Raw genomic sequence first — 27650 nt, 5'->3', positions numbered from 1 at the left:
GCGTTTTAGAGTTGGAGCCGCGGCAGAAAGTCACGCAATTATACCAGTGCTTGGGATTAGCATAATACTTTGAAGTCACTGGTCCACGTGGCTGTTGGGGCTGGGTGACTGGCAGGCCATCCAACGGACTGTTTTTCCTTGGCCATCACGCGCGTGATCCCTGAGACAGGAAGACTGGAGGGTGAGGGCCGATGTGCCGCGTCTCGACCCTTGTGATCCGGCTGAGACTTACGGTGAGCTGAGCCAGACGTCAGCACTGTGCGAGAGCTCTGATGTTGATAGCAGAGCCTTCCAGAGTCGTCTGGAGGTGTGGGCCAGGGCCAGGGGCCTTTGGGCGGCACCAGAGTGCCGTTTGGGTGAACTGGGGTGCCGTTCTCCTCTCCACGTCAACCCTGACATTCAGTACTCTGGGTGCCCAACCGAAAGCCTTCTCAGGAGAGGCATGTTTTTGTGGAAGGAGAAAGAGGTGAGGAACTCTGAACACACTGGCCCTGAAGGAACCTGGGAAAGGGGCAGGGATGTGGGACAAGAGGAGGCACCTGTGTATTTTCCCGATTGGATGCAAGCCAGACAGGTGGGGCTGGTGCACATGGGCTGCTCAATCTTCATTCTTTCTAGGAAGGCAGGACACGTTTCTCAGTTACGCATGGACTCCCACAGGGTTAATTGCTACCCAGTTAATTGCCCTATTGTTTATGTTGTCTCTGAGGACAGGAAACAAATGCCCGTGAAAGGCACAGACCTGTGGAAGCCACGGTCTCTCAGTCCCCAACCAGAACACTCTCCCAAAGCGGGGATTGTTGAACCTTTGGGAAGGTTCCCGGAGCAGAGGTCAGCCACCCGCTGCTGATAACTTGGGTCTTACTTCTACCCGTTGTCCTTACTGTGCCGAGGTGGGAGCTGTAGTGCCTCCCTGGAAAGCACCAGAGCGGGGGGCTCTGTGTCCTGTGAAGTTCCCTAAGGTCCTGCGAAGTGACTCTATTGGTGTCCTATTGTTGCTGTAACAAAGGACCACAGGTTTAGTGGCTTAAAACAGTCCTCATCTATTATCTTACAGCTCTCTAGGTGAGAATCCAACAGGAGTCTCATGGGGCTAAAATCAGTTATCTGCAGGGCTGCATTCTTTTCTGGAGGCTCCAGGGGAGAATCCATTGCCTTGGCTTTTCTAGCTTCTAGAGTCTGCCCTCCGGTTTTGGTTCCTGGTCCCCTTCTTGTATCTTTAAAGCCAGCTACGTTGCATTTTTTCTGGCCATTCTTCTGTAGCACCTGCTCTCTGATCTTCGGCTTCTCTCATCCGCTTTTAAGGGCTCCTGTGATGACGTTGGGTCTACCTGGATAATCCAGGATAATCTCCCCCTCTCAACTTGACCTGCAAAGCGCCTTCTGTCATGTAAGGGGACGCGTTCACAGGCTCCGGAGGTTATATTGCTGACACTCTTGGGGGCCACAGGTGGGAGATGGCAGTGGGATTGGGGCAGACGTGGTGGGCAGGATGCTCGTCCCCATTCCCAGCTTGAGCCAGGCCATCCTTCTTCTCATCCAGCCTACCTGTTGAGTTTTAAGTTAAAACACTTAGAAGGTTTGAAAATTATTTCCAGTGCTCTAAAATAACAGAAAGCCCATGCTCTACTGCCCCTTCCTCATCTCCACACTCTTCCTGAAAGTGGCCAAAAAATGCCTCTGCTTTGTACACTATCCGTGTGCACTTAGGTAAGCAGACCGTGGCCTTGGAAGGCAAGGGGTCAGCTGTCCCGCATTCCCGTGTAATGAACACATGACCTTGCCTGCCAGAGCATTATGCTCTAATGAGCTTTGAATTACCCAGTGACCCTGCCGCCCTTCTGTCCACATGCTTCCCACAGTGGTTTCCCACCAAATGTGTCATTTCACCTCTGCTGGAGCACAGATGTGCAGAGACCATTACAGATGACCATATCTCTTTCTCTCCGTAGGACAGTAAGCAGAAGCCTATGCCTCAGAGGCTTTCAGAGAAATGGGGGCAGGAAGCTGAAACATAAATTTAATTCCACCAAACTTTCCCCTTGGGAGAAGTCCTGCATGGCTTGGGTTGGCATGTCAGAGCCCATCGAAAAGTCAGGGAAATCATTATTTGTAAAAGGAAGATCAGCATGTAGTAAAGGGGAGCTTGTTTGGAGTAGACATTATGGTTGGATATCTTATGAATCATCCAGGTAAGGCAAGGCAGGTTCACCTGCGGGAAAGTGTTCCTCTTCTCCCAGGGGCCCCGAACATGCTCACGTGTCCATGACTCCTATTCATCGGCTAACAGCATCTGCCTCATAATCTGGAACAGAAGGGTGTATGTCTTGGGCCTAGTGAGATTTGACTAGACTCATAAGTAATTAATCAACCAAAAATCATTGGGAGAAAAAGAGGGAAGAGACAGTGAAGAAAAGAAGTTGAATGGGGGGGGGGATCATTTTAATCTCATTAGCAAATGATGCCTTAAACCAGTAATAAGTCAAGAAGCCATGAGCATCTCATGAAAGATGATTAACCTTGTGTAGTTTAGGGGTCGCTAAAATATGAGCTCATTTATTAGACCTTCTTGATGGGGGAGGGTTGTTGCCATAATAAACGGAGTTTTCTTTTTAAGCCCCTCGTTTCTAAAGGCTCTGGGACTGCTAAATGTAAACTAATATGAGAGGAGTTAATACATGACTTTGGGGCTCCATCCTGAGCAAACAGTGCTCTTTTAAGGAGTAAGTGGAGAGTTTGTGCACAAGCCAGGAGGTGAGAATGGCCAACACTTGCCAAGAGAAAATACCAGCTCCTCCTGGAGGCAAGATTTCTCTCCTGACAACTGGGCTGTGGCTGCAAATACTTCTAAGAAGAAGGCATGGTTTGGAGCCAGTAGTTTTTTTTTGTATTGAGATTCAGATTTTGAGGAGTCTAGAATGTGACCACAACAGTACAAGGAACATGTGGGCAAAAACAAAAACAAACGTCAACCGTGGGAAACTTGATTGATCGGGCCTGTTGGAGAATGGGTGTTCTGGTTCCACCAGGGTTGAGAAGAAAACTGTATTTTCGGTTTCGGCCTTCTTTTTCCTGGAAATCTTTCAAGAATATTTTTCCCTGAACTGCAGACCAAGTGAGTTACAGTGCAGTGAGGATAATTGCATCTTTTTCAGTGATTGAGGAGCTTGTCTTGCCTTCAGGGTCATCCCTCTGGACGTTTTGAGTGTTTTTGCCTTATAAATATTTGTACCCATAATGTGTGTGTGTGTGTGTGTGTGTGTGTGTGTGTGTGTGTGTGTGTAAAGGAGAAGGGTGAGTGAGAGACACAGAGAGAAATATAAATAAAAAGAATATTAGGCTAAACCTACAAATCCATAATTGATCCCAGAATGTACTCTGGGAGTTGCTCAAAACAATCAAACAAACAACAAGTCTACCAGATTGCTTTACCTGTTGATGTATTGAATTGACTTTATTTCATTAGGGATTCCAATGAGTCCACGTTTTCTCACACCTGAGAAGCAGCACAGCAGAGTAGAAGAGACAGACTTGAGCTTTGAGGTCAAATAGATCTAGTTCCAAAATCTGATTCTGCCATTTTCCACCTCTGTGACCTGAAACAAGGTACTACTTAATCTTTCTGAGTCTTAAGTTTGCTCATCTGTAAAGTGAGGTGAGAAAAAGTCTGTGTTGTTGTGATTGAAGATAATATATATTGATTGTCCTGCACACGGAATTGCTTAACTCCCAATGGCTGTTATTATTTTCGCTTTGCTTATAAGAACAACAAAAGCAATGCAACTGGGACAAGGCAGCTAACCATCTTCTCTCCAGATATCCCGAGAGACTGTAAATATCAGGTGGTCCAACTTGGCACAGCAGTGGGCATCCAGACATCAGGGCCAGGCAAGTTGTGGATATGCCAGGCTTTGGAATTCTGGAACAAAGCCTGCTTGGGTTTCCTTTGGTGAAGTCTTCGTCAGAAATCACGCTTAATGGAAAAAAGCAGGTGGAAAAAGAAGCGGGTGGTTGGGAAGGTGGGAGTCCTGGCAGGTGAGCTCGCCGATGCAAGGGTGGAAACCACACGTGGGAACGACTGGCTTTGTCTCTACTTTGATGGCTTTTCTTAAGCTTCACAGAAGGGAGAAAAGAAAAAGGACTCCTAGCAACCAGGGCAGCCCATTTAATTCCAGTCGAACTTCCACATCCATGCGGGGCAGCCTCACAGTGGTGAAGCCAGCTCCCTTCTGGTGGCACATCTGCCCTAACAGCTGGATGGCCAAGGAGGTGGATGGGTGGGGGTGCTAACAAAACATGGGGTGCCATCCTCAGCTGCCTCATTTGCTTGTTTACCATCATCTGGAACATCTGGGTCTGCACCGCATGGGGCAGCCCTTGGAAGTGGCTTTGAATGCCCTCACCTTCCAGCACTCCAGCTGGCTTCGTGGGGAGGAAGGGGATGGGCCAGCCTGGTAGCCCGGTGGGCCGGCCGAGGGGCCATTTGTTTGGGAAATTGCAGAATTAATGTCAGCAAACAGTGTGCATCCTGCTGTGATCTTGCAGGGAGGGGAGGCGGGTTTTCCCAGGCCCACCTGCGGCAGCCCCAGGCTCCTAGGCCAGAGTGCTTGGCAGTCGAGAGAAAGAAGCAGCCAGGCAGCAGGGCAGGAGGAGGGTGGGAGGGTTGACGCTGTTCCACCAGGTTTTGAACGTTTCCAGTTTGGTCTTGGAGGAGCGTGTTCGTTAGTTGATAGTGTGTGTAGCACGGTCATTAAAAGCAGATCATCTCTAGACAGACCCCCAGCTCGGCCCCACACTAGTGGCTTGGCCCTGAGCAGGTTACTAACCCCTCTTCCGGCCATAGGGCAAATGTGCCGAATCTATTGAACAGACAGAAGAAGCAGGAAGGTGAAACACATTCATCGACTTTTTTTGATGGGCCCCAGTGCCGTTAATTGGCAATGTTAATGGTTTCCGCATGGATTAAATGAGGACCCTCCTATAGGATGCTGTGAGACGAAATACCCAGAGCACCACCGTAATGCCCAGCTCCTAGTAAGTGCTCAGTAAACAGTGACTACGGTGCGAGAGACGGATCGCTGTGGAAGCTAATGATGGGGCGGCCGAGTCGCGGACCCCCATACTCAGCCTGCCAGGTTTTAGGTGTGGTCCTGCCTGATCGGCAGCGGGACTTTAGGAAAGTTAAGTTTTCTGTGCTGCGGCTTCTTCGCCTGTCCCATGGGACCGATCATGCTCCGTACTTCAAGGGGATGTGTCGAGAGCTGAATGAGTAAGACCGATGAGTTAGACCCGGCCTGGTGTGTGAGAGGGCTCCCCCTGCTCACCAAGCCCCTTTGTCTTGCCCAGATTCTGGCTGACATCTCTGCCTGGATTATCTTTGCTGGCACTCCTGGGGAATTTACTGAGGACGTAGCCGTGCAGAGAACCTAATCGTTGCACAATAAGAGCATCCAGGACACTGGGACAAAGCCCAGACCCAAGCGCAGCACCTGTGGGTGTTCATGTAGCAGAAGCCCTTGTGTCGCGTCCTCCGCAGGCGTCCTTGAGGCAGGAGGGTTGTGGGTCCGGCCACTCCCTCCAGGAGAGCAGTCAAATCTCCCTCCAGGGTCACGGAGAAAGTCCACTTCCTCCTTCCAGCTGGAAGTCCTGGCTTTGCCCGTTCTCTCCAACACCGTCGTCTATCTGGTTGGCAACATGTTTGCATGTTAAAAAAAAAAAAGTCCTATTAATACTAAGTGCAGACAGTAGCATTCCCTCCCCTTAGTCCAACTAGTCCAAAGAAGTCTCTGCTGTTGCTCTTCAGTTCTGCCCCACCGCTGCCACCCAGTTGGGAGGCCAGCACACCTCACTCTTGTCTTGCTGTGACGTCCCCTTCTAGCCCGTGTAGAGGAACTGGCTTTAATGCAAATGTGTGTGATCTGTGCCCAGAGAAAAGAAGCAAGATGTCAAAAAGGTCGCTTGCTTTTAATGGGAGTCCAGCACGGTGGGAAATTTGTGCATTACTTGCCAATGTTAATGGTTTCAAGGCTGAGTGCTAAGAATAGGCATGAGTGGTTACACTCTGGTTCCCCGAGAACTCAGTCCCCTGATTCACCTCCCTGCGTGGATGTTTTTTTGACTATTCCAGTGCCCGTCCGGACTGAGCCCCATGAAGGACAGCTCTGGCTGCTACGACCGCCACATTGGGGTGGACTGCTCAGATGGCTTCAATGGTGGCTGTGAGCAGCTGTGTCTCCAGCAGATGGCGCCCTTCCCGGATGACCCCACCTTGTACAACATCCTCATGTTCTGTGGGTGAGTCGGGCCGCCCGTGAGGCTGGGATGCGGGATGGTCAGTGTTAAAGCCAGGAAAGTAAATCTAAATGAACCGGTCACCCTAGGCCAGCCCTTAGGCTCTGAAGAAAGAGCCTGCAGGACCGGAAGAGCAACACTTTAAAAGTCAAGAGTTGAAAGGACCCTCAGGGAAAGTCTAGTCCCATCCCCGTGGGAGAGGAAACTGACCGCAGTCATTGCCAGCATACCCCAGAATTTTCCAAACTGTTCTGCGCAACTATGTTAACTGTGTTTTGTGACACAAGGGTTTCATGGCCCAAAAGCTTGGGAAAGATTGTGTAAAACGAATTAATTCTCAGAGAAGGGGAGGGGGAAGTCGTTGGAGGAGTGGAAACATGATTAAACTGCCCCCAAAGCCCCAGCGTTTTATGCAGCCACCCTCCCCCTGACCTGGTCGTTCCTCGGTGCAGTCAAAGAGCCCTCATTTCATTTGTTCCCAGGATAAATGTGTGAGGGAACAGGGCAGGCAGCGCCACCCCATTTTACAGAGGAGAAAACCAATGCACCGTGAGGTTAAGATGCTCCTCAAGACTGGGAGTTGGTAAGCGGGAAGATCAGGATTAGAATCCAGGCTCTCTCTCTCTCTCTCTCTCTCTCTAATTCTGTGGTTCCCTCAAAATTTACATTTATACCACTGACTAGAATTATATTTAAAGACCATTGCATGTTATATTTATAAAGTAAATAACCATTTGGCCCATTCTTGTACACTCATGGTTTGCTTGTCTGTCCTTTCCTCCGCTTTCCTTCCTCCTTCCCTTCTCTCTCTCCCCACTCCTTCCCTTCCCTCCCTCCTCTCCCCCTCCCCACCCCTGTCTCCCCCGCTGTCAGGGAGGGTGCATGCTTTATGCCACACACCATGCCAGCTCCCGGGCAGCACAGATGAATGACATATGGTTCTTGCCCTCAAGGATCTCATAATCTAAGAGTCTTGCAATGAAAATCAATGTTTATAATAATAAAGCTATGCTAGCTTGTCGCTAAAAGCCAGTGCCTGCTGAATAATCATGACAGGATTATTGGGTGGAGTGCTAATGTTATTTTATTGTATTTCATTGTATTTTGTTTCTTTTGAATTGATAGTTTTTACCTTCAGTTTCTTGTAAAATTCCCTTCTGTAAGTGGCAACTTGTTCTAAATTGCAACGTCTCTATAATGTCGTGGGGTACGGCTGGCCCGCTTCAATTAGTAGAGATACTTTCATAAATTATTTAGTAAACATACATATGGGCATCTGGTCTGTGCAGAGAACCTAGTTAAGTGTTAGATACAGGAGAGACCGCAGGATAGGTGACTGGCCTCTGCCCTCAAAGGAGTTTACAGTGGGACACATGTATGAACACCAAGAAGGAGGGGCGAGTGGGGCAGTGCGGAAGGGGGAGCTGTCAGGACACTTAGGAGGGACTGAGAGGGGATCGGCCGGCTTCACGGTTCTTTCCAGAAACAGTGAGTTATGGTTCCAGGAAGGAGCCACTTCAGTGTCTTGTCCCAGACGTAGGCTGGAGCCATAGAATCTCTTTCTGATCTCAGTCAGAATTTGGTACGTGTGTGAATTTAGCACTCTCCAAGCCCCTGTATATGGCCTGCCAAAAGAGTTCCAAGACTTCACACTTTTGTGTAAAGACTAAATCACAGGCACTTAAAGAGCTATAGTTCATACCGGTTAATACAAATCTGTAAATGGCAAATGCAGAATATGAACCATTAAAGTTGCGGTAACACGGACCTCATTCGTCCCTCTGCTGATGATAGCGATAGCAGGATTTGATGAGTATTTGCTGTTTGCTGGGACACTGTAAGTTCTTTAAGTTCGTTGTCTCACTTGATCTTCTCAACAGCTCTGCAAAGCAGCCTTTCCCCCTCCTTTTACAGATGTAGAAACTGAAGCTCAGAGAGTTTAATCGACTCACCCAAGGTCACCCAGTAAAGGGCACCGTCATCGCTTCTCACCACTTAACACTGTGATTATTTGTTCCTCCATATAGAAGAGAGGTCTTTATCTTGTTACGAAAATTACCATAGATAGTGATAAATGATGTGTTTTCATGTCACGAACATCTATAAATTCTAAATCCGGTATATTTTAAGGAGAAACCCACATTAAATTAATCTGCTTTTTAAATGACGGGTTTATCAAAGTAGTCCTTGAACTAACAAATTACATTTTTCTCAGTATAACTACAAATAAGGTCCCATTAATGACTGCTGGGTCACTGAGCCATATTTACCAACATCAGTACTGCTCTTCCGTTAGAGTAACTGTACATGCTTAATGGGGAGGAACGCCAAGGAGGTGTTCACACAGCGTGCCCTAGCGTCTATTTAGTTCAGGAAGGCTACTCGGAATGGAGGGGGAGTTTAACATGGGACGATCTTGTGTTTGGATACATTCACCCAGAACACAGTCGGAAGATGATCGATCTTTCTAATTTCCTAGTTGACTTGTCACAGGACCAGATGAGAAGGTTATTAATTTCTTAAGCCTAGTGTCATTCCTTTTGCTGCCTAATTACCCTCCAAACAAATGCAGGGTCTGGCCACACTGATGGTTCTGGAGAAAGGTTCTAGAATATCTCAGATTTCAATGTGGTAACCCGCTTACAAGCTTATGGCCAGTGACTCTTCCCCTGATCTGTTTGGGAGAGGATAGACTTAGAGAAGGAAGCATGTCGAAGCTCTGAAAGCACTTGTCTGCAGAGGAAAGGTGAGAGTTTCTGTATGATCACATAATGGAAGGAGACTCGGTTTGTAGGCTTAAGAACCTGAGTTCTAACGGGGCCAAAATGAACCTGGGAGACTCATAATCTTTACCACCCAGCACTCTCCCAGAGGTGTTTCTTCCCAATCTGTTGGGTTGAGTTGACTGCGTATCTCATTGATGGAACAGCTTTTTATCTTGAGTTTTCCACCACGGTAGGTGCATCGAGGATTACAAGCTTGGTGTGGATGGACGCTCTTGCCAGCTCATCACGGAGACCTGCCCAGAGGGCGGTGACTGTGGGGAAAGCAGGGAGCTTCCCATGAACCAGACCCTCTTTGGGGAAATGTTCTTTGGTTACAACAACCATTCCAAGGAAGTCGCTGCTGGGCAAGTGCTGAAAGGAACATTCAGGTGATTCTCATGTCTATAGAACTGATTATTCGGCGCCATTGGTGGGTCTTCTTCCTTGAAGAGCTTTAAAGTCAGCATAAAGCTTTGTATCTTAGAGCAAGGGGAACGGCATCCTAAAAGGACAGGTTGTGTTCTCTCCCATGGTCTTCTCCTCTTTCCAGAATCTGGGAACCGTGCTTCCTCAGGGTGAAAAAAAAGTGTTAAATAAATTTCTGTCTTGCCCAGGCAGGGACTGCAGATTTCCCATGGGAGCCACCAGGGAATCCTCATGTTCTGATTGGCTCTGAGTGGAAGAATCAGTGTGTGAGTCAGTCTAGAATAGTAGTCCTCAAGTATGGCCCAAGGATCCTGAGGGTCCCTGAGATCCTTTCAGGAGCTATACAAGGTCCTGCCTCTCCGAACTACAGAGAGAGAGAGAATGGATTTTCCTCATTCACTTCAACCCTAACAGTACATTACAGTAAGTTGCATGCGGAGGAGAGAAGCCAGCTGCAAAAGAAATTTGCAAAAAATATAAACTAATGCCACTCCCCTCATCATTTTTCACAATATGTTCATTTTTAGATGGATTAATACATATTACAAAAATTTCTCTTTCAATTTCTAATATGGTAAATATTGACAGATAAAATCCAAATAAACAAAAGCTATGTGGGGCCTTCATTTACTTTTAAAACTACAAAGGGGTCCTGAGAGCAAAATATTTGAAGACGTTGATTTAGAATACTTCTTGGAGATTCTCCATTTGACCCCTGTTCCTAGTCTGTCTTAGGCTGTTAGAATACATCTTCCTCAGAGCCCATGCTTCCCAGGAGACAATGATGATGATGAAGGGGAGGTGGAGGAGGAGAATGTTATAATATGGACCAGTAATCGGTAACATCCTAGGCCTGGACCCTTATGAGCAAACCAAGAGTAAATACCCAAGCCAGTTCTTGGAATCAGTTGCTTTTTCTGTTACAGACAGTAGACTTTTCCCCTTTTAGGCTGGGACTTCATTTGCCAATGGCAAGCAGTGAGATGTCATAACTAATCTTGCGGTGGCTGGAATCTTCTCTGTAGTCTGGAAATAAGACTGTGTATGCCCAGATCGTGGGGAGTGTGGATCAGGAGGTAGGGTCTGGGATGGGAGGAAGGGAAGAATGTTCTCTATCTTCTGAAAAACCTTTTCAGCTGATTTATGTCTCATCTGTTCTGGCCCTCACCCTACCTCTCACACCCTGTCTTATTCCAGGCATGTCCAGCAAGTGGGGTTCAGGAGGAGGGAAGCCTTTTGGTCTAGGAAGAATTTTTTTATTGTAGGTTGAGATCTAGATTGCCCACCAAGAAGTGGGATTCACCTTAACACTCAGGAATGACCATCTATTCTATTTCCAGGCAAAACAACTTTGCTCGGGGTTTAGACCAGCAACTGCCAGATGGTCTTGTGGTGGCCACTGTTCCCCTAGAGAATCAGTGCCTGGAGGAAATCTCGGAGCCCACCCCTGACCCCGACTTCCTGACTGGTGAGTATGTCCTGCCCCACTCAACTGGCAAAAAGCAGGCAGCTCCTGATGGTTTCATAAAATCAAGACTCTTGACCTCACTTATTTTGGTTTTGAAACCAGCCAGGGCACCTGGGTGGCCCAGTTGGTTGAGCGTCTGACTTCAGCTCAGGTCATGATCTCGTGTCCTGTGAGCTCGAGCCCCGCATCGGGCTCTGTGCTGGTGGCTCAAAGCCTGGACCCTGCTTCGGATTCTTTGTCTCCCTCTCTCTGCCCCTCCCCTGCTTGCACTCTGTCTCTGTCTCTCAGAAATAAAAAAAAAATGTTTAAAAAAAATTAAAAAAAGAGAAACTAGTGAGTAATTTCCATAATAAACAATAAGAACTTAATCCTGAAACACTGGTAGGATTATTTGTCAGTAAAATTGCCAATGTTTTTACATAATCATCTGCAAAATGGTAGTGTTAGTACTTTTCCCTGCGAGTCTCATTGGGTTGCTTTGAAAACAAATGGCATAGCACATATGTAATGGTTTAGAGGTCTCGGTGGATTCGAGAAAGTGAAGTCAGAGAGAAGGTGGCTGGCTACCATAGCCTAGGATATCTGTCACTGGGGCCTCTGGGTTCCCTGGCAGGTACTTATGGACCAGCACGAGGGAGGAGAAAATGGTAGAGTTTTGTTGTCGAATGACCCTGGCTTTGAGTCACAGCTCTTTCTTTCTAGCTGTGTGATTTGAGGCAGTGCAGTCTCTGGGGGGCTCACGGGCCTCATCCTAAGTTGGGGATGATGGCCCTCAATGCTGTTTTGAGCCCGCTGGCATTCTTCCCCTGGGCTCGTTATGGAACTAAAGTATGGGTTGATTGGAAGAGGCAGGAACCTCAGGGAATGCTCCTCCATTTTGGGCCTCTGGAGACCTACCCTGTTAACACATCCTGGACTGAAGAAGACACTTCAAAAGTCCAGTGGACCCCTAAGGGATGGCCGACCAGGAACTCAGCATCACTTGCTATAAAGCTGGATGTGAGCTCAGTTACACTGCTGCTGTGCTCAAGTCTCCATTATTCTTCTCGCTTCCTCGTTCTGTGTCTCCCCCATCCAATACCTTTCTCTCCTTTTTCTTCCCTCTTCTGAAGAATGGATTGTGCTGAGGGCAAACCTTTTCAAGATATCAAGTTCATGACCTTATGGTCCAAACTTTATTTTAGACCTGAACCAGATTAGAAGTAGGTCTGTCTGAGGGAGCATTGCGTAGCAATTAATAACGTAGGCTCTGGAGCCTGACAGCTGGGCTCAACCCTTCCCTGGCTGTGTGATCTCGGACAAGTTACCTACCTTCTCTGTGCCTCGATATTTTTACCTGTGAAAATGAATAGAAAAATGTCTTCCCTATGGAATGGATACAAGGAGTAAATAAATTCATATTTGTAAAGTGGGTAGAATATTCCTGGTGCTCCGTGTCTAGTGGTAGGCAGTCCGGTTTTCTCATTTCCGTGTCACTTGCTGAGCAATACTTCCCATGTGTGTGTGTAAAATGCCCGGAAAGAGAGGGGTACAATGACACACAGAAACAGGACAGGTTCCACACCAAAGAAACCTGTCTCCTGTTTAAAGGTCCACCGAGACTTCATGCGTAGTAGTTTATTGTGGAGGTGAGGGGACTTTGCTTCAGTCGCTAGGCTGGGAGGACAGAGAGGAGTCCTGGATACCACCTGAGGCATTTTTGGAGGAGTGAGGAGAGATCTGAAAAATATCAGAAGAGCACGTTCGACTCTACGTCTGTGGAAATGAGGAACAAATCCAAGCCCAGTCCTCATCCACAACAGAAACTTCTTTCCCTTCTGTACCCTTGGGCCTCTCCTAGTCTGGCATAGTGGACATAAAAGGAGTAGAAGGATGTCTATATAGATCATTTACACTTGTCATGGCCTTGAGAGAGTGAAGTCTAACATTTGTTGCACAAAGGTTCAATCTTGCTTTTTTAAAAGCCCAGAATGACTAGAAGAATTCAAGAGACGTTTGACCAAATGTCTCCTATATTAACTTTCTAGTTCTGGTAACATTTTAATCGTATCTTTCCTGAGAGTCACATAGAGAATATCATATGTTGCCCTAGGTGCTATTATAGGTTATAATGCCCATAAACCTACAAGCTTAGAAGATTTTAGAGCTAAAGTGATCTTCAGAAGCTTCAATATCAGCATTTACAAGCATGGTGGTGTTTTTTCATGAAAAACCAGTGCTCTACTATAAATAGGTTCTTCCTTGAAATATTGTTTAGAAAGACTATATAGTATCTACCTCTCAGCAATTTGCAACTCCTTAGCATAGAGAGAGCAGGTCCCAAGAAGCCCTGTAGCAATGAAATCCCTTCTGCCTCACTTAACCCAGCAATTCCCAAACCTGTTTAACTAGAGAATGTTTTACACCTAATAGCCATTTCCATCTTTCAGAATATTGGTTGGAAGAACATACTGGAAAATAATTGATTTTTGTGCTTTATCTTGCTGAATGCTTCCCTCTTCATCACGGAACACATGGGTGGCTCAGTCAGTTCAGCATCCAGCTTCAGCTCAGGTCATGATCTGACGGCTCATGAGTTTGAGCTCTGCATCGGGCTCTGTGCTGATAGCTCAGAGCCTGGAACCTGCTTCAGGTTCTGTGTCTCCTTCTCTCTCTCTGCCCCTCCCCTGCTCATGCTCTGTTTCTCTCTCTCTCTCTCTTTCAAAAATAAATAAAGCAAACATTTAAAAAAGTAAAAAAAATAAGAGTTGAGAACCCTGAGCTTTGCCAGCCTTTTTTGTGTTGTAAGTTGTGTGGAAATAAATGAAGAGCAGCCAAATTAAAACAGGTGAAGGCTGTTTATTCAGAGCTTGCTATAGCAAGAGACTTAGCCACTGTCACTTGCATTTTGGCCAAGACTAAAGGGCTGACAGAGGAGTAGGAAAGCTGCAGAGGAAAGAAGGGAGGGCCTTGGATGTGCCCAGGTTAGACGCTTTTGGCATGAGGGTGGGCCAACTACCTGGGAGTGAGGCATTCCAGGTAGATGTTTAGGGGCACGTAGGTCGGACCTAAATTGGGAGCAACAGCAAAGATAGGAATGCTGTCAGGTATCAGTCAAGTCCTGGTCATGTTGGGCCACTTTTTACAGGGCTTATTGTTTGGCTTCCTGGACTGGTTGACAGAGATAGTGGTCTGACTTCTAGAAGTCTGATTTATAGACAGTAGACTAGCTTCTTGGGGTGCTTACTGTAGATAATAGTTTGGTTTCCTGAGCTTTTTGCTGCAGATTAGGGGTCGGAGTTCTATTTTTATATATGGTCTGGCCAATGCCTGTCTGTATTTTGAGTCTCTCAGTTGAGAAAAAGAAGAAACCAGAGGCAGACCAAGGAGGGAGAGGAGGCTGCTGGTTACATTTATGGGCCAGTGGGTGCCATAATTATTAAACCTGCGTAAAGATTTAGAGCTCTGATCTTTTTGGAACTTCTTCGGGTTCATCTGAAGGAAACAGACTTTTAAAACTTCTGGGCAGAATACATTTCCCTGACATTTCAAATAAAATAACAGGAGAAACCAATCTTCCTTCCTTCCTTGTTTCTTCCCTCCCTCCCTCCCTTCCTCCTTCCCTTCCTTCCTTCCTTCTTTCCTCCCTCCCTTCCTTCCTTCCTCCCTCCCTTCCTTCCTTCCTCCCTCCCTCCCTTCCTTCCTTCCTTGTTTCTTCCTTCCATCTTTTCTTCATTTCTTTCTTTCTTTCTTGATTGTGCATAAATCAATTCAGTCATTCCTTTTTTCAAGCATAGATAGGGGAAAGTATGTTCTTTCTAAAGAAAACATAGTCAGATATTTTGTTTGAAAAAAAGAGTCATTGAGAGATGTGTCCCAAATAATAAAAATAAAAATAAAATAACATAACATAACATAACATAAAATAAAATAAAATAAAATAAAATAAAATAAAATAAAATAAAATAAAAAACTAGAACTGACTGCATGTCAAGGGCACACTGAGAAAGAATCCTATGACCCGGCTAGAAAGCATATACTTTAAAATACCCCTTTCTTCCTAACTAATGGACATATTATCCACATGCAGGCACAAAATAACACCTCCCAAGCACTGACAGTTCCGTAACTGTCTCCTGATCATGGTGGAGCCGAAATGCACTCAGTAGGATTGTTGTTCAGCAGCTAAGTGACAGCTAAGTGACAGTGAACTTGGCTCATCCTGAGTGAATACGGGACACTGTTACCCCTTCCTAACCCCTGACATCCCTGCTGTAATTTTCTTTCCTCTGTTGTTCTGAACTAAAGCCTAGGAATTTATAATAAAAGCATCTATAAAGAAATGTCAAGCTTATACAATTAGGGGTGATGAGGCAGAAGACAACATTATAGAAGCCGTGTGTGGTATAATACTTTATCTTATCCCAACATACCTTTATACCCGTAACTTTACTGGGTTCTGGCAGCTCACCTGTAAAGCAGGCGAGGTGAATACCATTATCGCCACTTTTCAGATAGGAGAGTGGAAACCTAGGATTTGCCCAGCCCAAAGTCACACAGCTGGTTGGAATCTCAGGATTGAAAAGGAAGCAATAGATCGCCTCTGCTAAGCCTCTGCCTTTACAGATGAAACCTCCAGCAACCAAAAGATCCCCCAGCTAGGTCGCCAGAGAGGAACTCAGCCAGGGGCCCCTCTAGCAACATGGCCAGTGTTAGAACTGCTTTTCCTGCCTGTTCCTTTTCCCATCAGGAAGCAGCTCCATTAAAGAGAATGTTTTCCAATATACTGAAAAGGCCTCATTGATTGGACTTGCTCACTTTTTTATTAATAGTCTTTTTGAAATAACCACAAGCTAGTGAGCTGACGTGACTAGAGAACGCGCGTTACGTACAATAGTTCTACAAAGAGGGCACGTTTTGTGCTCTACCGAAATGTGCCTTTGAGGTATGTGACCGGGATGTTAATCCTGTAAAGTTACAATTTCATTTATATGCCTTTAAAATTAACATAAGGGGGTGGTGCTCGAGTGACTCTGTCGGTTAAGCGTCCAGCTCTTGGTTTCAGTTCAGGTCATGATCTCACGGCTTCGTGGGTTCGAGCCCCGCAATGGAGCCTGCTCGAGACAGCAATGGGGCCTGCTTGAGATTCTCTCTCTCCTTCGTTCTCTGCCCCTCCCCTGCTCATGCTGTCTCTAACTCTCTCAAAATAAATAAATAAACTTTAAAAACTAAAAATAAAATTAACATAAAGGTTAAAAGCCAAAGTATGACTGTTGTCACCAAGCTTAATGCCCTGAAAGAAGAACATTTGAAAGAAAAAAAAAGTACGGAAGACCTTCTTTTAGTTTCAAGTAACTTATCTTTGATGGCCTGACATGAAATTTAAGCGATTGATTCATTAAGTGCCCCTTCTGACCTTTTTTTCTTTTTGTCTCACCAATAATTATTCTTGTATGAGTCACACAGAAATGGAAATTTGGTAGTCACTCAGCTAATTTGACCAGAGTTGACAAGCAGCTAATTAATCCCACCCCCTCTTCATCCAGTTTATGTATTAAATTAGTTGATTTCGCCTCACGGAATCACTGCGTATGTGTTATCGCCATTACATTTATACACATTATATTAAAACACACTATCTAAATTTTCTATACATATTGCCATTATATTTATGTACATATATGTATACGCATATGTGGTACGCATATACCATATGTATATGTACACATATGTATGTGTACATCATGTAATATGCATATACGCATATACATATATGTACATAAATGTATATGTACATTATGTACATATGTATATGCATATACATATATGTACATTATGTACATATGTATATGCATATACATATATGTACATATATGTAAATATGTACATATATGTACATAAATGTATATGTACATATATGTATATGCACATATCACATACGCATATACATATATATTTATTCCTATAACTTACACACACAGCAAATATTAGGCATAGAAATGAAGCTAAAATTGGTTTTCTAAACTTAGCAAGGTGTTTTTTTTTTAATTTCTTACAGCATAATTATTTTGTTTCTGTAGAGTTTTATATTTATCATAATGACTGGAATTCAAATAGGGTGCCCCTCCTTCTCCAAGGTGCTCAAGCAAGAATAGCCTGTTTTATCTTCTCTAAGCACCTACAAGGATGTGCTTATTGAGAATGACTTTGGACAAGTGCCTTGGCTTCTCAGAGCCTCAGTTCTCCCATTGTTAAAAAGGGAGACCACAAATAAAGTGTCTGTCATACTGTCTGGCACATAGATGGCACTCAATACAGGGCCACCCTGCCCCTTAATGACTTAGTCACGCTGACCCTGTCCCTCCTGGTGAAGAAGAAATAAGCATTATCAGCTTCAGAGTAATTAAAACTTAAATACTGAACACAAATCAGTTAAATGGGACAGAAAAATCAATGTTATCAGGTACGTGAGCTGAGTCAATTACTGCAGCTATTAAAGAGAGTGAAAATCTGGTGTGTTACAGTAAGCCTAGCATTTCATATAAATTTACTCAGGGAATATTGTAGTAGAATGGTTAAGAACAGGGGCACCTGGGTGGCTCAGTCGGTTGGGCATCGGACGTCGGCTCAGGTCATGATCTCACAGTTCATGAGTTCGAGCCCTGCGTTGGGCTCTGTGCTGACAGCTTGGACCCTGGAGCCTGCTTCGGATCCTGTGTCTCCCCTTCTCTCTCTGACCCTCCCCCACTCATACTCTGCGTTTCTCATTCTCTCTCAAAAATAAACATTAAAAAAAAAAAAAAAGAACGGTTAAGAGCACCACCCTGCCTCAGAGACATCTGGATCTCCACCCTGGCTCTAGCTGGTGGCTTAGGGCCCTTATGCAGACACCCTCTCTGAGCTTCAGTTTCTGCATTTATAAAACGCAGATAATAACACCTGTTTGGTGACAATCAAGTGACTTTATACATGCAGAGTGCTTAGCAAAATGTCTGCCACAGAGTAAGGGTTCAGAAAATGATAGCTGTTGTCACTGTGATTCCAGAAATTCTCTCCATCAAAGAATGCTTTCTCATTCTCTCACAATGACACCTGCTAACCTAGTAGACTTGGGACCTGTGAATCAATTGCACACACTGAGCCCGCGTCTCCTCTACCCCTAGGGATGGTGAACTTCAGTGAGGTGTCTGGATACCCTGTGCTGCAGCACTGGAAGGTCCGGTCTGTGATGTACCACATCAAACTCAACCAAGTGGCCGTCTCTCAGGGTGAGCACCGCAGCAAGCCGTCCGTCCCACTGGCTCCTGGGGCTTAGAATTCTTTCCAAGGGCACAAGCCTTTTATCCCATTGTTGAAGAAGCAGTCTAAAATGTAGCCACTTCAGCGAGATACATAACCTATTCACTCAGATTCACCCTTAAGGACAAGCCCCTGGAATCAGATCCTTGTCTAAGTATAGATTAAATTATTGCACATTTTATCATGGACCGAAGAAGAGATGGGAAGGGCAAGGCGGGAACCGCTGAAGATAAACACCTACTTTATCATTCTTCCTGGGGTCACACAGTGTAGAGAGAGGATGTGCAAAAGCAGACTTTGTAGAAATTGACAGAATAAAACCGTCCACATGCAAAGAGCATGACTTAGAGTTTTCAGACAATGAAAGAAATAAGGGCAAAGGAGCAAGAAAGAGGAGGATGTGGGAGAGGGGATAGAAAACAGCTTTTATGGTCACGAAATACTAGCAGGTGAGCAAAAGATAGACAGATGATAGATAACAGAGAGAGCTAGCTAATAAGTTAAGGAGTAGTGAATTCCAAAACTCAGGACAAATTGAGCCAAAACACAACAGTGAGGTGCTCGTACAAGTGTCTTTACACTTTAGTGGTCAATGCCTTGAATCAAGTTTTTCCTAGCACTTAAGCTATTTGAATGTGTGATTTGCAGATGGGAAAACTGCTACAGACAAGGCCTTAATACAGGTGCGCACCTCCATTCCACGTCATCCCCTGGGACCAGGAGAACGTTACTCGCATTCTTTCTCCAAAGCTACCTAAAGAACGTGCCAGATGTGAACTTTATGCCATAGGGTCTTGTTTCTCTGTGTTGGGTGGAAAGGTAACTAGAGCCAGATGACATTGTTGGCACAGGAGGACAAGACAAGGAGAGACCTTTGGGTCAACAACAGAAAGGCAGAGTCTTAGCGCCAACAGGAGAGACGTAAAAGGTAGGAGACAGGTAGAGAAGCATAAAGAGGAAATGAGCCATATCCTCACGGAAGTAAAGCTTTACGTCTAGGGAAAGAAACTGCATTAAGGATGCAGAACATGTCCATAGGACGCAAGGGGGCCCAGAACTTTATTTTAACGTGAAAGAGTTCTTGGCAGGAAGGGATTGGGTTGGGGAATCTTCCTGAAGTAAACTCTACTGGTACAGAAAATCCTTGAAAGAACTAAGCTACTTTTCCTTCTCGGGAAATGTAGCAGTAGAGAATTTGGGCTGTTCACATGCTGAGTTTGCACCCAGCACAGGTGCTATGCACATCAAGGGTTAACAGGGGGACATCTCTGTTGCCACATGCCTTTCAAAGCCACAGGTGGCATCACAGGTGATGTGGACTTCTGCACTAAGGGTCTTGAGCCTGGGCCGGGCTCGGCCTTGTCCTGTTAGGACACAGGTGTGTACAGAGGAAGTCAGACTAAAGCTGTCCAAGTTCAGAAGGCATTGGGTTTGGAAAATTTGTTGTGGGCTCTCTTTCTGACAGGTGTAATTCTCCTAAACAGGGAAAATGAATCTGTGGAGATGTGCTGGGGAGGAGGGTGGGGGGGGGGGACAGATCCTTTCCTCCATTTGGTATTTCCCTGTTTGTACACTTTGGATTTTCTGAAATAAATATGAATAGTGTATTAGGGACTTTCCTTACTCCTCTTCTTCCATTATCTTCCCATTACCAATGTCTGTGTCTGAAGGCAATATTCTGTCTCCAAAAACTCTTTTGGTCATTACCCACAGTTAGAATACATTTTTTTACACTGCGACCTTGTGCATATGCACACCCCCACATACGCACAAAAGAAGTTTCATGAAACAGTACATCATCTTACGATGTGAAATGTTCTTCGCTGGTGTTTGTGTTTCTATTTTAGACTATGCTATTCTTTTTTTTTAAATGCTATTATTTGAGCTCACTAAATTAATTTGATGTCATGACTTGTGATTTGAAAAAGAAAACCCAAGATTGACTGAAGCAGGGCGTTAGATTTGGCAATGTAATGCCTGCATGAAGCTAACAGCATAACCAACTGCCTTGAAAAGATACTCATTTAGGGACTAAAGTGTCTGATGTAGCTAACTGGAGAAGTTCACCTGATACTTCAGCCAGCTCTCCAGCATCACTTTGGGCCACAGAGGTACTTCTGCTTTTGAGGCTGAATGGCCTGGGAATCCAGATGCTCCCCACCCTGTGAGACCTCACTCTTACTTTTGGGTGATGTTTCTCTGTAGCCCTCAGCAATGCGCTCCACTCCCTGGATGGAGCTACGTCTCGTGGGGATTTTGTGGCCCTGTTGGACCAGTTTGGCAACCACTACATCCAGGAAGCTATCTACGGCTTTGAGGAGTCCTGTTCCATATGGTACCCAAACAAGCAGGTGCAGCGGCGACTCTGGCTGGAATATGAAGACATCAGCAAAGGTGAGTGATGTGCTCACCAGCATATTCTACACCCTTGCAGGTACGGCTGTCTAGGTGCAAATCATGGGACCAAAATAAAGGAGTCTGTTGGCAAAGGACTAATTCAGATACTGTCTTGATGCTTTGCGCCCATCCTTAAAATTGCCAGGGTTGGGATGTTTGGGGAAACTTTAGATACAGGATGGGGTCAAAACTGTATGGTCACTTTGTGAGTTACCATGAAAAGAGTCCACTAAGGGTATTTACCAGTCCCTGTGCATTCATGGCAAGGGCAAAGTATTCGACTGTTCTCATGGAATGTGGGAGGAGCAAGAGAGTGTCGCAGTCTCCACCACTTTCTGCTTCTCACCCCATCCTGCCCTATCTTTAGGCCCATTTTTTCCCCACTGATTTGTGCTAAGAGGAAATCTCCATTGGCTCAAGTGTTTATAAAGCTCTGAATAACAGCCTTACAAATAAATCCTTGTCTACTCTTGGATAGCCGGTTAGTATTCTGTCCAAGTAAGTATAAGAAATTGGAGTTATTCAAACCTTTTGAATTCACCTTCTGGTATGGGAGGAGTACTGGCTGGCAAATAATGTATTCTGATCAACCAAGACTGATGTAGAATCGCCATTCGTGGAATTTCTTCCGAGCTTAGCCTCATGGCATTCTGATGAGGCCGAGTTATAGATGTGTGAGTTGCTAAAGGGCAAGCCATGAAATTAGTGCAATGGAAACTCAAGAAGTAAGTCATCCTAAGATTTAATGATCAAGAGTCTCTCTGAAATGAGGGGACCCCTATGTCAGCAGTGCTGGACTGGGAAAATGTGCCCCCATGGCTGAGATGCTCTTCACTCTCTGAGCTCCATAGAAACTTCTGTTTTGTCTCACTTGATGGGTAGCAGAGGCATGAGGGCCTCTCTTCCGGCTCATCCTTTTCTTCCAGAAGCAGTAAGAGGCTTGTGTCTGGGCTCCCAGTTGTTGCAGCCATTTCCCTCCAAGCCCTGATTCCTCTAAACCCAAGGACATAATCACAGGCTTCTAGTATCCTTTCAAACTTCAGTCTCCTAATACTGTTCTATTCCAATTTGCCAAGAAAGGAGTGTCATGTAAGCAAATGTAGATAAGACCAGTTCCAGCTGGCAAAGCTTTCTTACATTTCTATGCCAGAGCCTAATGATTGAACCAAAAGGCTAATTCCTTCCCTGCTTCTGTTTGCCAGTGGTTCAGGGATGGCCAGGTTCTATGACTACAGGGAAATGAGCCTGACCTTCCCTTGTATTCCTGGTTCTGTTCTTTGCTTCTATACCGAGCACTGCAATGTCCTTGAAGTTAAACCCTGAGCCCAGGAGGGAGGTGTATCCATGACCTTGGCACTACACCCATCTTGATCTCAAGCCATTCTCAAGTTCATTTTGTCACAGTCCAACTGGTGACTCTAGTTCTCATAAGTATTATGTATACAATACTTTGCCTGTTATTGATCTCAGAAGATATTCAAACATTTTTGTATGTCTACTTTGATATCTCTCAGTTATCCATGGGTACCACCCGCCTCCCAAGTCTTACCTCTGCGTCATAGAGTTTATCTCTTTTATTGTTTGGTCTGCTTACTACTCTTAAATATTCTTCTCCTCCGTAGGGACTAATTTCCTTTTCTTCCAAAAGAAGGATGCTCCTGATGAAGACTTATAAATACGTAAAACGAAGGAAAATTTTCTTCCACTTTTCTGCACTCTGAGAGGGTTGCTCCAGGATGGGATTTATACGCTAGGGGTGACGAGTGTTCTGAGAGGGCTGGACCTACCATGACATAAAAGTGCCATCTTCTTGGACTCGATTCCCTTGATTATATGTTCTTGTCCACTCTAACTTTCAAAACCTTCTAGTGGAAAGGGATTCTCTATTGCTCACTTTTACGCCTGTGGTCAGATGCCTAAAATTACTCACAGATTGAATAGGAAAGGAGATTTATTAGGAGTGAAATGAAATGGAAAATGCATAGGACTTAAGGATTGGGTCTCTAGAATTCGTCAGGTGACTTTTGCTTCGTCAGTTAACGGCCCGGACCTCCCCTGTAATGCCCTCTGTGGTTCCTCCCAGCTCTGAGAGTTTATGGATCCTTACACGTTCCTCTTTATGTGAACAGCTTTCTCAGGTCAGACATTAGAATAAAGACTGCCCTCTTCTCTGTACAAATCACTGCACAGTTTCTCAAAGGTAGGTGTCATGCCTTATTCAACTTTAAATCCCCAGGGTCTGACACAGAGCTGGGCACATGGTAAGTCTCCAACAGTTGTTTACTGTGGTTGTTGTTAGTGGTGATGGAGGCAGTTATGGTGACAGCGGGTGGTGATGGCGGTGGCTGCGGCTGTGAGAATGGTAGGAAAAGCCCTTCTCATGCGGCAGCTTTCCAAGTGGGTTTTATTATAGACATGCAAAGTGCTCTAGTTCTGCCTGGCTGACGGAAACTCACAGATGGATATTTTTGGCCAGATCCTCAGAAGCCAGCCTTTCATTCATCACGCACCTATTTGTCACACTACCGCTACATGGTGTGGCCACACCAATATTGAGGAGTATCTGTCTTTCAATAAGTCTGACTGAAACCTGTGAAAAATAAACTCCCACTTATTGTTCAGGATTAGCGTATCCTAATTTTTTTTTTTTACAGAGCAAATAAGGACTACCAGATGTTGAGTGAGTAGTTTGTATATCTCTTCTCTTCTTCCTCAGATTCTTTTTTGACTCTTCAGATTATTATTATTTGCTTTCAATCCCTGTCACCCTACAGAAATAGTGGAGAAGGAAATCAAGGGCTTCTCAGTCAGAGGTTTACTTTTCCATTCGGTGACCATTGTATCTATGTCAACTGAAGAATTTGTCCCTCTTGACCAGGTCTGTCATCTTGAAAATTCTCTCTTCCGTTCAAGTCCCTGATTCTATTCCCTCTAGATTCTCTTCATAAATCTTTGGCCTTTGTTTCTCAGCCTTTTTCCCCTTCCTCCTCTGAAGAAATTATTTACACCTTGCTTGTTATCCAGAATTTCATCTTTAATGTTCATCTCTTCTTCCCCGTTGCTGGGTGATTCTCTTCTGTGTCTACCTTAGCCTACATCTCTGAGATTTTGAAACCTTGCCCTTGAGTGTTGAGCATTTCTACCTGGATATGCTCTAGGGACCTCAGCGGTCACCATCTCTTTTCTCTGTACCCACTAGTAGATTTGTGCACTGCAACGATGGGTCAAAATTCAAAGTGGGGAGTACGTCTAGATGCTCTCCTCCGTCCTCCACACTCACTCATTTACAAAGTTCTGTTCTTCTTACCACCCAAATACTTCTTCAACAGGTGTAGGTTCTCCTGTCCATGTCTCGAAGCTGTATGAGCTTATGGTATCAGCTCTCATAAGAAAAACTGAAATTGCGTCCTCACGTGTCTCCTTTTCTTCAGTTTCCTTCCACTCTAGTCCACTCAACATCATACTGTTATCTTCTTAAAATGCCACTTAATCATGAGACTCTTCAGCTTGAAGCTGTTCACTCACCCCTTGCTGCCTTCTCAACATGAGCATGACCTCACTCCTGGTATTAGTTCCCTTGGGCTGCGATAACAAATCACAAACTAAGTGGCTTAAAACAACATAAATTTATTCCCTGACTATTCTGGGGGCCAGAGGTTCAAACACAGTGTCAATAGGCCAAACTAAAGGTATCAGTAAGGTGGCTCCTTCCGGAGGCTCCAGGGGAGAATTCCTTCCTTGCCCCTTCCAGCTCCTCAAGACCACTGTATTCCCTGGTTTCTGGCCGTCTCCATCTTTAAGATGTGTCACTCCAATCTCTGAGTCACCTGGCTGTCTGCCAGGACTCCTACCTGCTTCTTCTTTCTTTTTTTTTTTTTTTAATTTTTTATGTTTATTTTTTATTTTTGAGAAAGAGAGAGACAGAGCACAAGCAGGAGAGGGGCAGAGAGAGAGGGAGACATAGAATATGAAGCAGGCTCCAGGCTCTGAGCTGTCAGCACAGAGCCCAACGCGGGGCTCGAACCCACAAACCGTGAGATCATTGGCGCTCAACCGACTGAGCCACCCAGGCGCCCCCTGCTTCTTCTTTCTCGTAAGGACCCTTTGGATTACATTGGGCCCATGCAGATAATCCAGGATAATCTCCCTATCTCAAGAGTCTTAATTTAAGCATATCAGCAAAGTCCCTCTTGCCATTCACAGGTGACAGTCACAAGTTCCGGGGATCAGGCCCTGGGCATCTTTGGGAGCCCTTTCCAACCTGCTACATCTCTGCCCTCTGCAGCTGCTGCATCACTGACCATTCCATGCCCCAAGTATCCTCCACTCTGATGATAACAAGGCTGCTCGCTCTCAATCCCAAACCCTTGCATTTGCTTCCAGACAGTGAAAGGCTTTAGAGGCTCCCTCCCTGCCCCAGTCCAAGGCCCTAGATATGTTTCTGTCTCACTCAGAAATTTTTTCTTGGGTCCCTGTCTTGTCTCCTCTTGGGGCTCCCTGTTTTTCTCCTTTCCCAGGTGTCCGTTCAGTTGTCTAATTTCTGGAAGGATCTCCCTCTCTCCTTAGCCCCTTAGGATCAGCAAATGAGTCTTTCCGGCTCTGAATTCTGTTTCTTGCTTTTGTTTTTTAATTGCCCTCTCCAGCTCTATAAATTGCCATTTGCAATTAAACGATACCCAGTCCCAGGCTCAGGCCCCAACTCTGGGTCCAGGGTCAGGGTTTGGAAGAGGGCTTGGAGCCTTTTCCACACGTCTGAGCCTGTGGGCGTGTGCTGCCTGTCTCACCTTGTCCTCTGTTCCACCTCCATTCCACAGTCCCCTCCTTCCTGCTCTCCCAGCTGACGGAAGCTCACGTGCCACCCCTCCCACCACCCCTTCCCAGATCCTCTGGGTGGAGTTCTTTGCTGCCTCTTAAAGCCCCTTGTATCCTATCCTATCCCCCGGCAGCACTCTTCTCATTTCTCTGTGTGGCCATTTCCCTGTAGGACTGTCTCCCGCGATAATGGATGGCACTGCACTTACCCTGTTTCTCTCTCTCTCTTTCTCTTTTTTTTTTTTTTTTTTGGTTTAAAAAGATTATTTATTTAAAAAATCCAGAACGTATAAAACAGAATAAAGTGAAAAATAAATCTCCCTCCCACTCTTAGTTCCCAGTGTTCCAGTTCCACACCCCAGAGGCAGCCAGGCAACTGTTGCTAGTTTACTGTCTATCCATCCAGAGAGGTTCCATCCGTAGCCATTTGCAAGTGAACAAAGCAAATCGCAGAAGAGTAGATATATTAGGGTCTCATCCATTTTAAAAATTATACATATAAATATATGCCAATACGCACTATATAAATATATATGTATAATCTTCTAATCTGTCACTAAATATGTATATGTGTATACAATATGTCTATGTATATATATATACCTACATAGAGAGAAACATATGTATATAATCTCAAAATAGCTTTGTGTGTGTGTGTGTGTGTGTGTGTGTGTGTGTGTGTGTGTGTGTATACACATTATCTGTTTGCTCCAAGATTAGGGCTATGGGGTAGAGACTTTTATTTTTTGTACTAAAAAATTCTGTATTGCTTTTCCCACAATAAGCACGTGCCACTTTTTTTTAATGTTTATTTATTTTTGAGAGAGACAGAGCATGGACAGGGAAGGGGCAGAGAGAGAGAGAGGGAGACCCAGAATCCGAAGCAGGCTCCAGGCTCTGAGCTGTCAGCACAGAGCTCGATACAGGGCTTGAACCCATGAGCCGAAGTCAGATGCTTCACTGACTGAGCCACCCAGGTGCCACAAGCACGTGCCACTTTTACAATAAAACTCTTTTAACACATGGGAAAAAATACATTCTGAAAAGTTTGTATTACCGTGGAGTGGAGACTTACAAAGGTAACTTAAAAAACAAAACAAAACAAAACGTACAATTGTATCTACAGAGAGCTGAACTTGGGATAGAAATCTGGGAGGAAGTGCAAAACAATGTCATCATTTCCTTTTGGTATTTGACTCTGCATCCCTGACGCAGTGCCTGGCATATAATTAGCATTCACTGTTTTTGAAGGAATGAATCCTTTACTTTGTTCATACTTCAAAAGAAACCAGTAAAGAGTTACAGATATGTAGATTCCGGAGAAATGACCAAAGGAAAAAAAAAGGAAAGAAAGAAAAGAGAGGAAAAAGAAAACATCGAATCTTCTTCAAATAAGAACTTCCAAGGGCTTAATTTTCATCCTCAAACTGACACACCCAGTACATTTTCTTTCTTTCTTTCTTTCTTTCTTTCTTTCTTTCTTTCTTTCTTTCTTTCTTTCTTTCTTTCTTTCTTTTTTTCTCTTTTCTTTTTTTTCTTTTTAATACTCCATTCAGGAGCGGATTTCCTCAGGGCTTTCTTCCTTTCCTTTTCCAATACCACTTCCATTGTTCCTTAAGATCTGACCTTTGTCATTATCTTTTCTTGCCATTGCCTTTGGTGCATGCACATCAGTGGGGTTATCTGGGTTGACAGGTGGGAGTTAGGAAACTCTTCCTGTCTGCTGCACTTTCTAGTCCATAATCCACTGAATTTTTGTTGTTTATTTGTTTCTAGCCAGTTGCCTCCTCTCCGTGGGGAAAGCTAAGAAGAATAGCTTCTTCTTCTTCCATGATACGGAGCTGAGGGTTGTATTGGGGGTGGGGGTGTGGTGGAGAGTAAGGTGACTCTCTAGCTCCAAGTCTTAAGTCAGATTAGAGTCAAAGGAAGAAAAGTAAACCACCTACATGGCATTGTGTTTTTACCACACAGGATGCCACGTTTTCCACTTCCCATCGATTTGTTTTTGGGTGGATAGAGCCCGAGACAGACTCAGCTGGTCCCTTTCCCCAGAATAATGAACAGATGTCTGCCATGGCTGAAGCAGAAACAATAGCTGGATCGGCCGCCAGCCTTCTGATCCTGGTCTGTGAGTGCTGGTCAGCAGAGACCCAGGGTGGGACACGTGACGCTGGTGCACTTTGCAGGCTAACGTACATAATCGTGGTAAATGG

The 27650-nt window shown here is 45.0% G+C and overlaps 1 protein-coding gene across 3 annotated transcripts in view; it reads left to right on the top strand.

Moving 5' to 3' along the window:
- ASTN1 (astrotactin 1) overlaps positions 1-27650 on the top strand; it is a 301517-nt gene that overhangs the window by 212631 nt on the left and 61236 nt on the right. For all 3 annotated transcript variants that reach the window (XM_042925143.1, XM_042925145.1, XM_042925144.1), the window contains exons 12-16: positions 6128-6294; positions 9251-9445; positions 10823-10950; positions 18093-18197; positions 20434-20622. In XM_042925143.1, the coding sequence (XP_042781077.1) occupies positions 6128-6294; positions 9251-9445; positions 10823-10950; positions 18093-18197; positions 20434-20622 (784 nt within the window). The remainder of the gene's footprint in view (positions 1-6127; positions 6295-9250; positions 9446-10822; positions 10951-18092; positions 18198-20433; positions 20623-27650) is intronic.

The sequence above is a fragment of the Panthera leo genome, chromosome F3 (assembly GCF_018350215.1).
Source record: "Panthera leo isolate Ple1 chromosome F3, P.leo_Ple1_pat1.1, whole genome shotgun sequence".
Taxonomy (NCBI): Eukaryota; Metazoa; Chordata; class Mammalia; order Carnivora; family Felidae; genus Panthera; species Panthera leo.
Note: the sequence above shows the minus strand (reverse complement) of the source record. Positions and strands in the feature narration are given on the sequence as shown.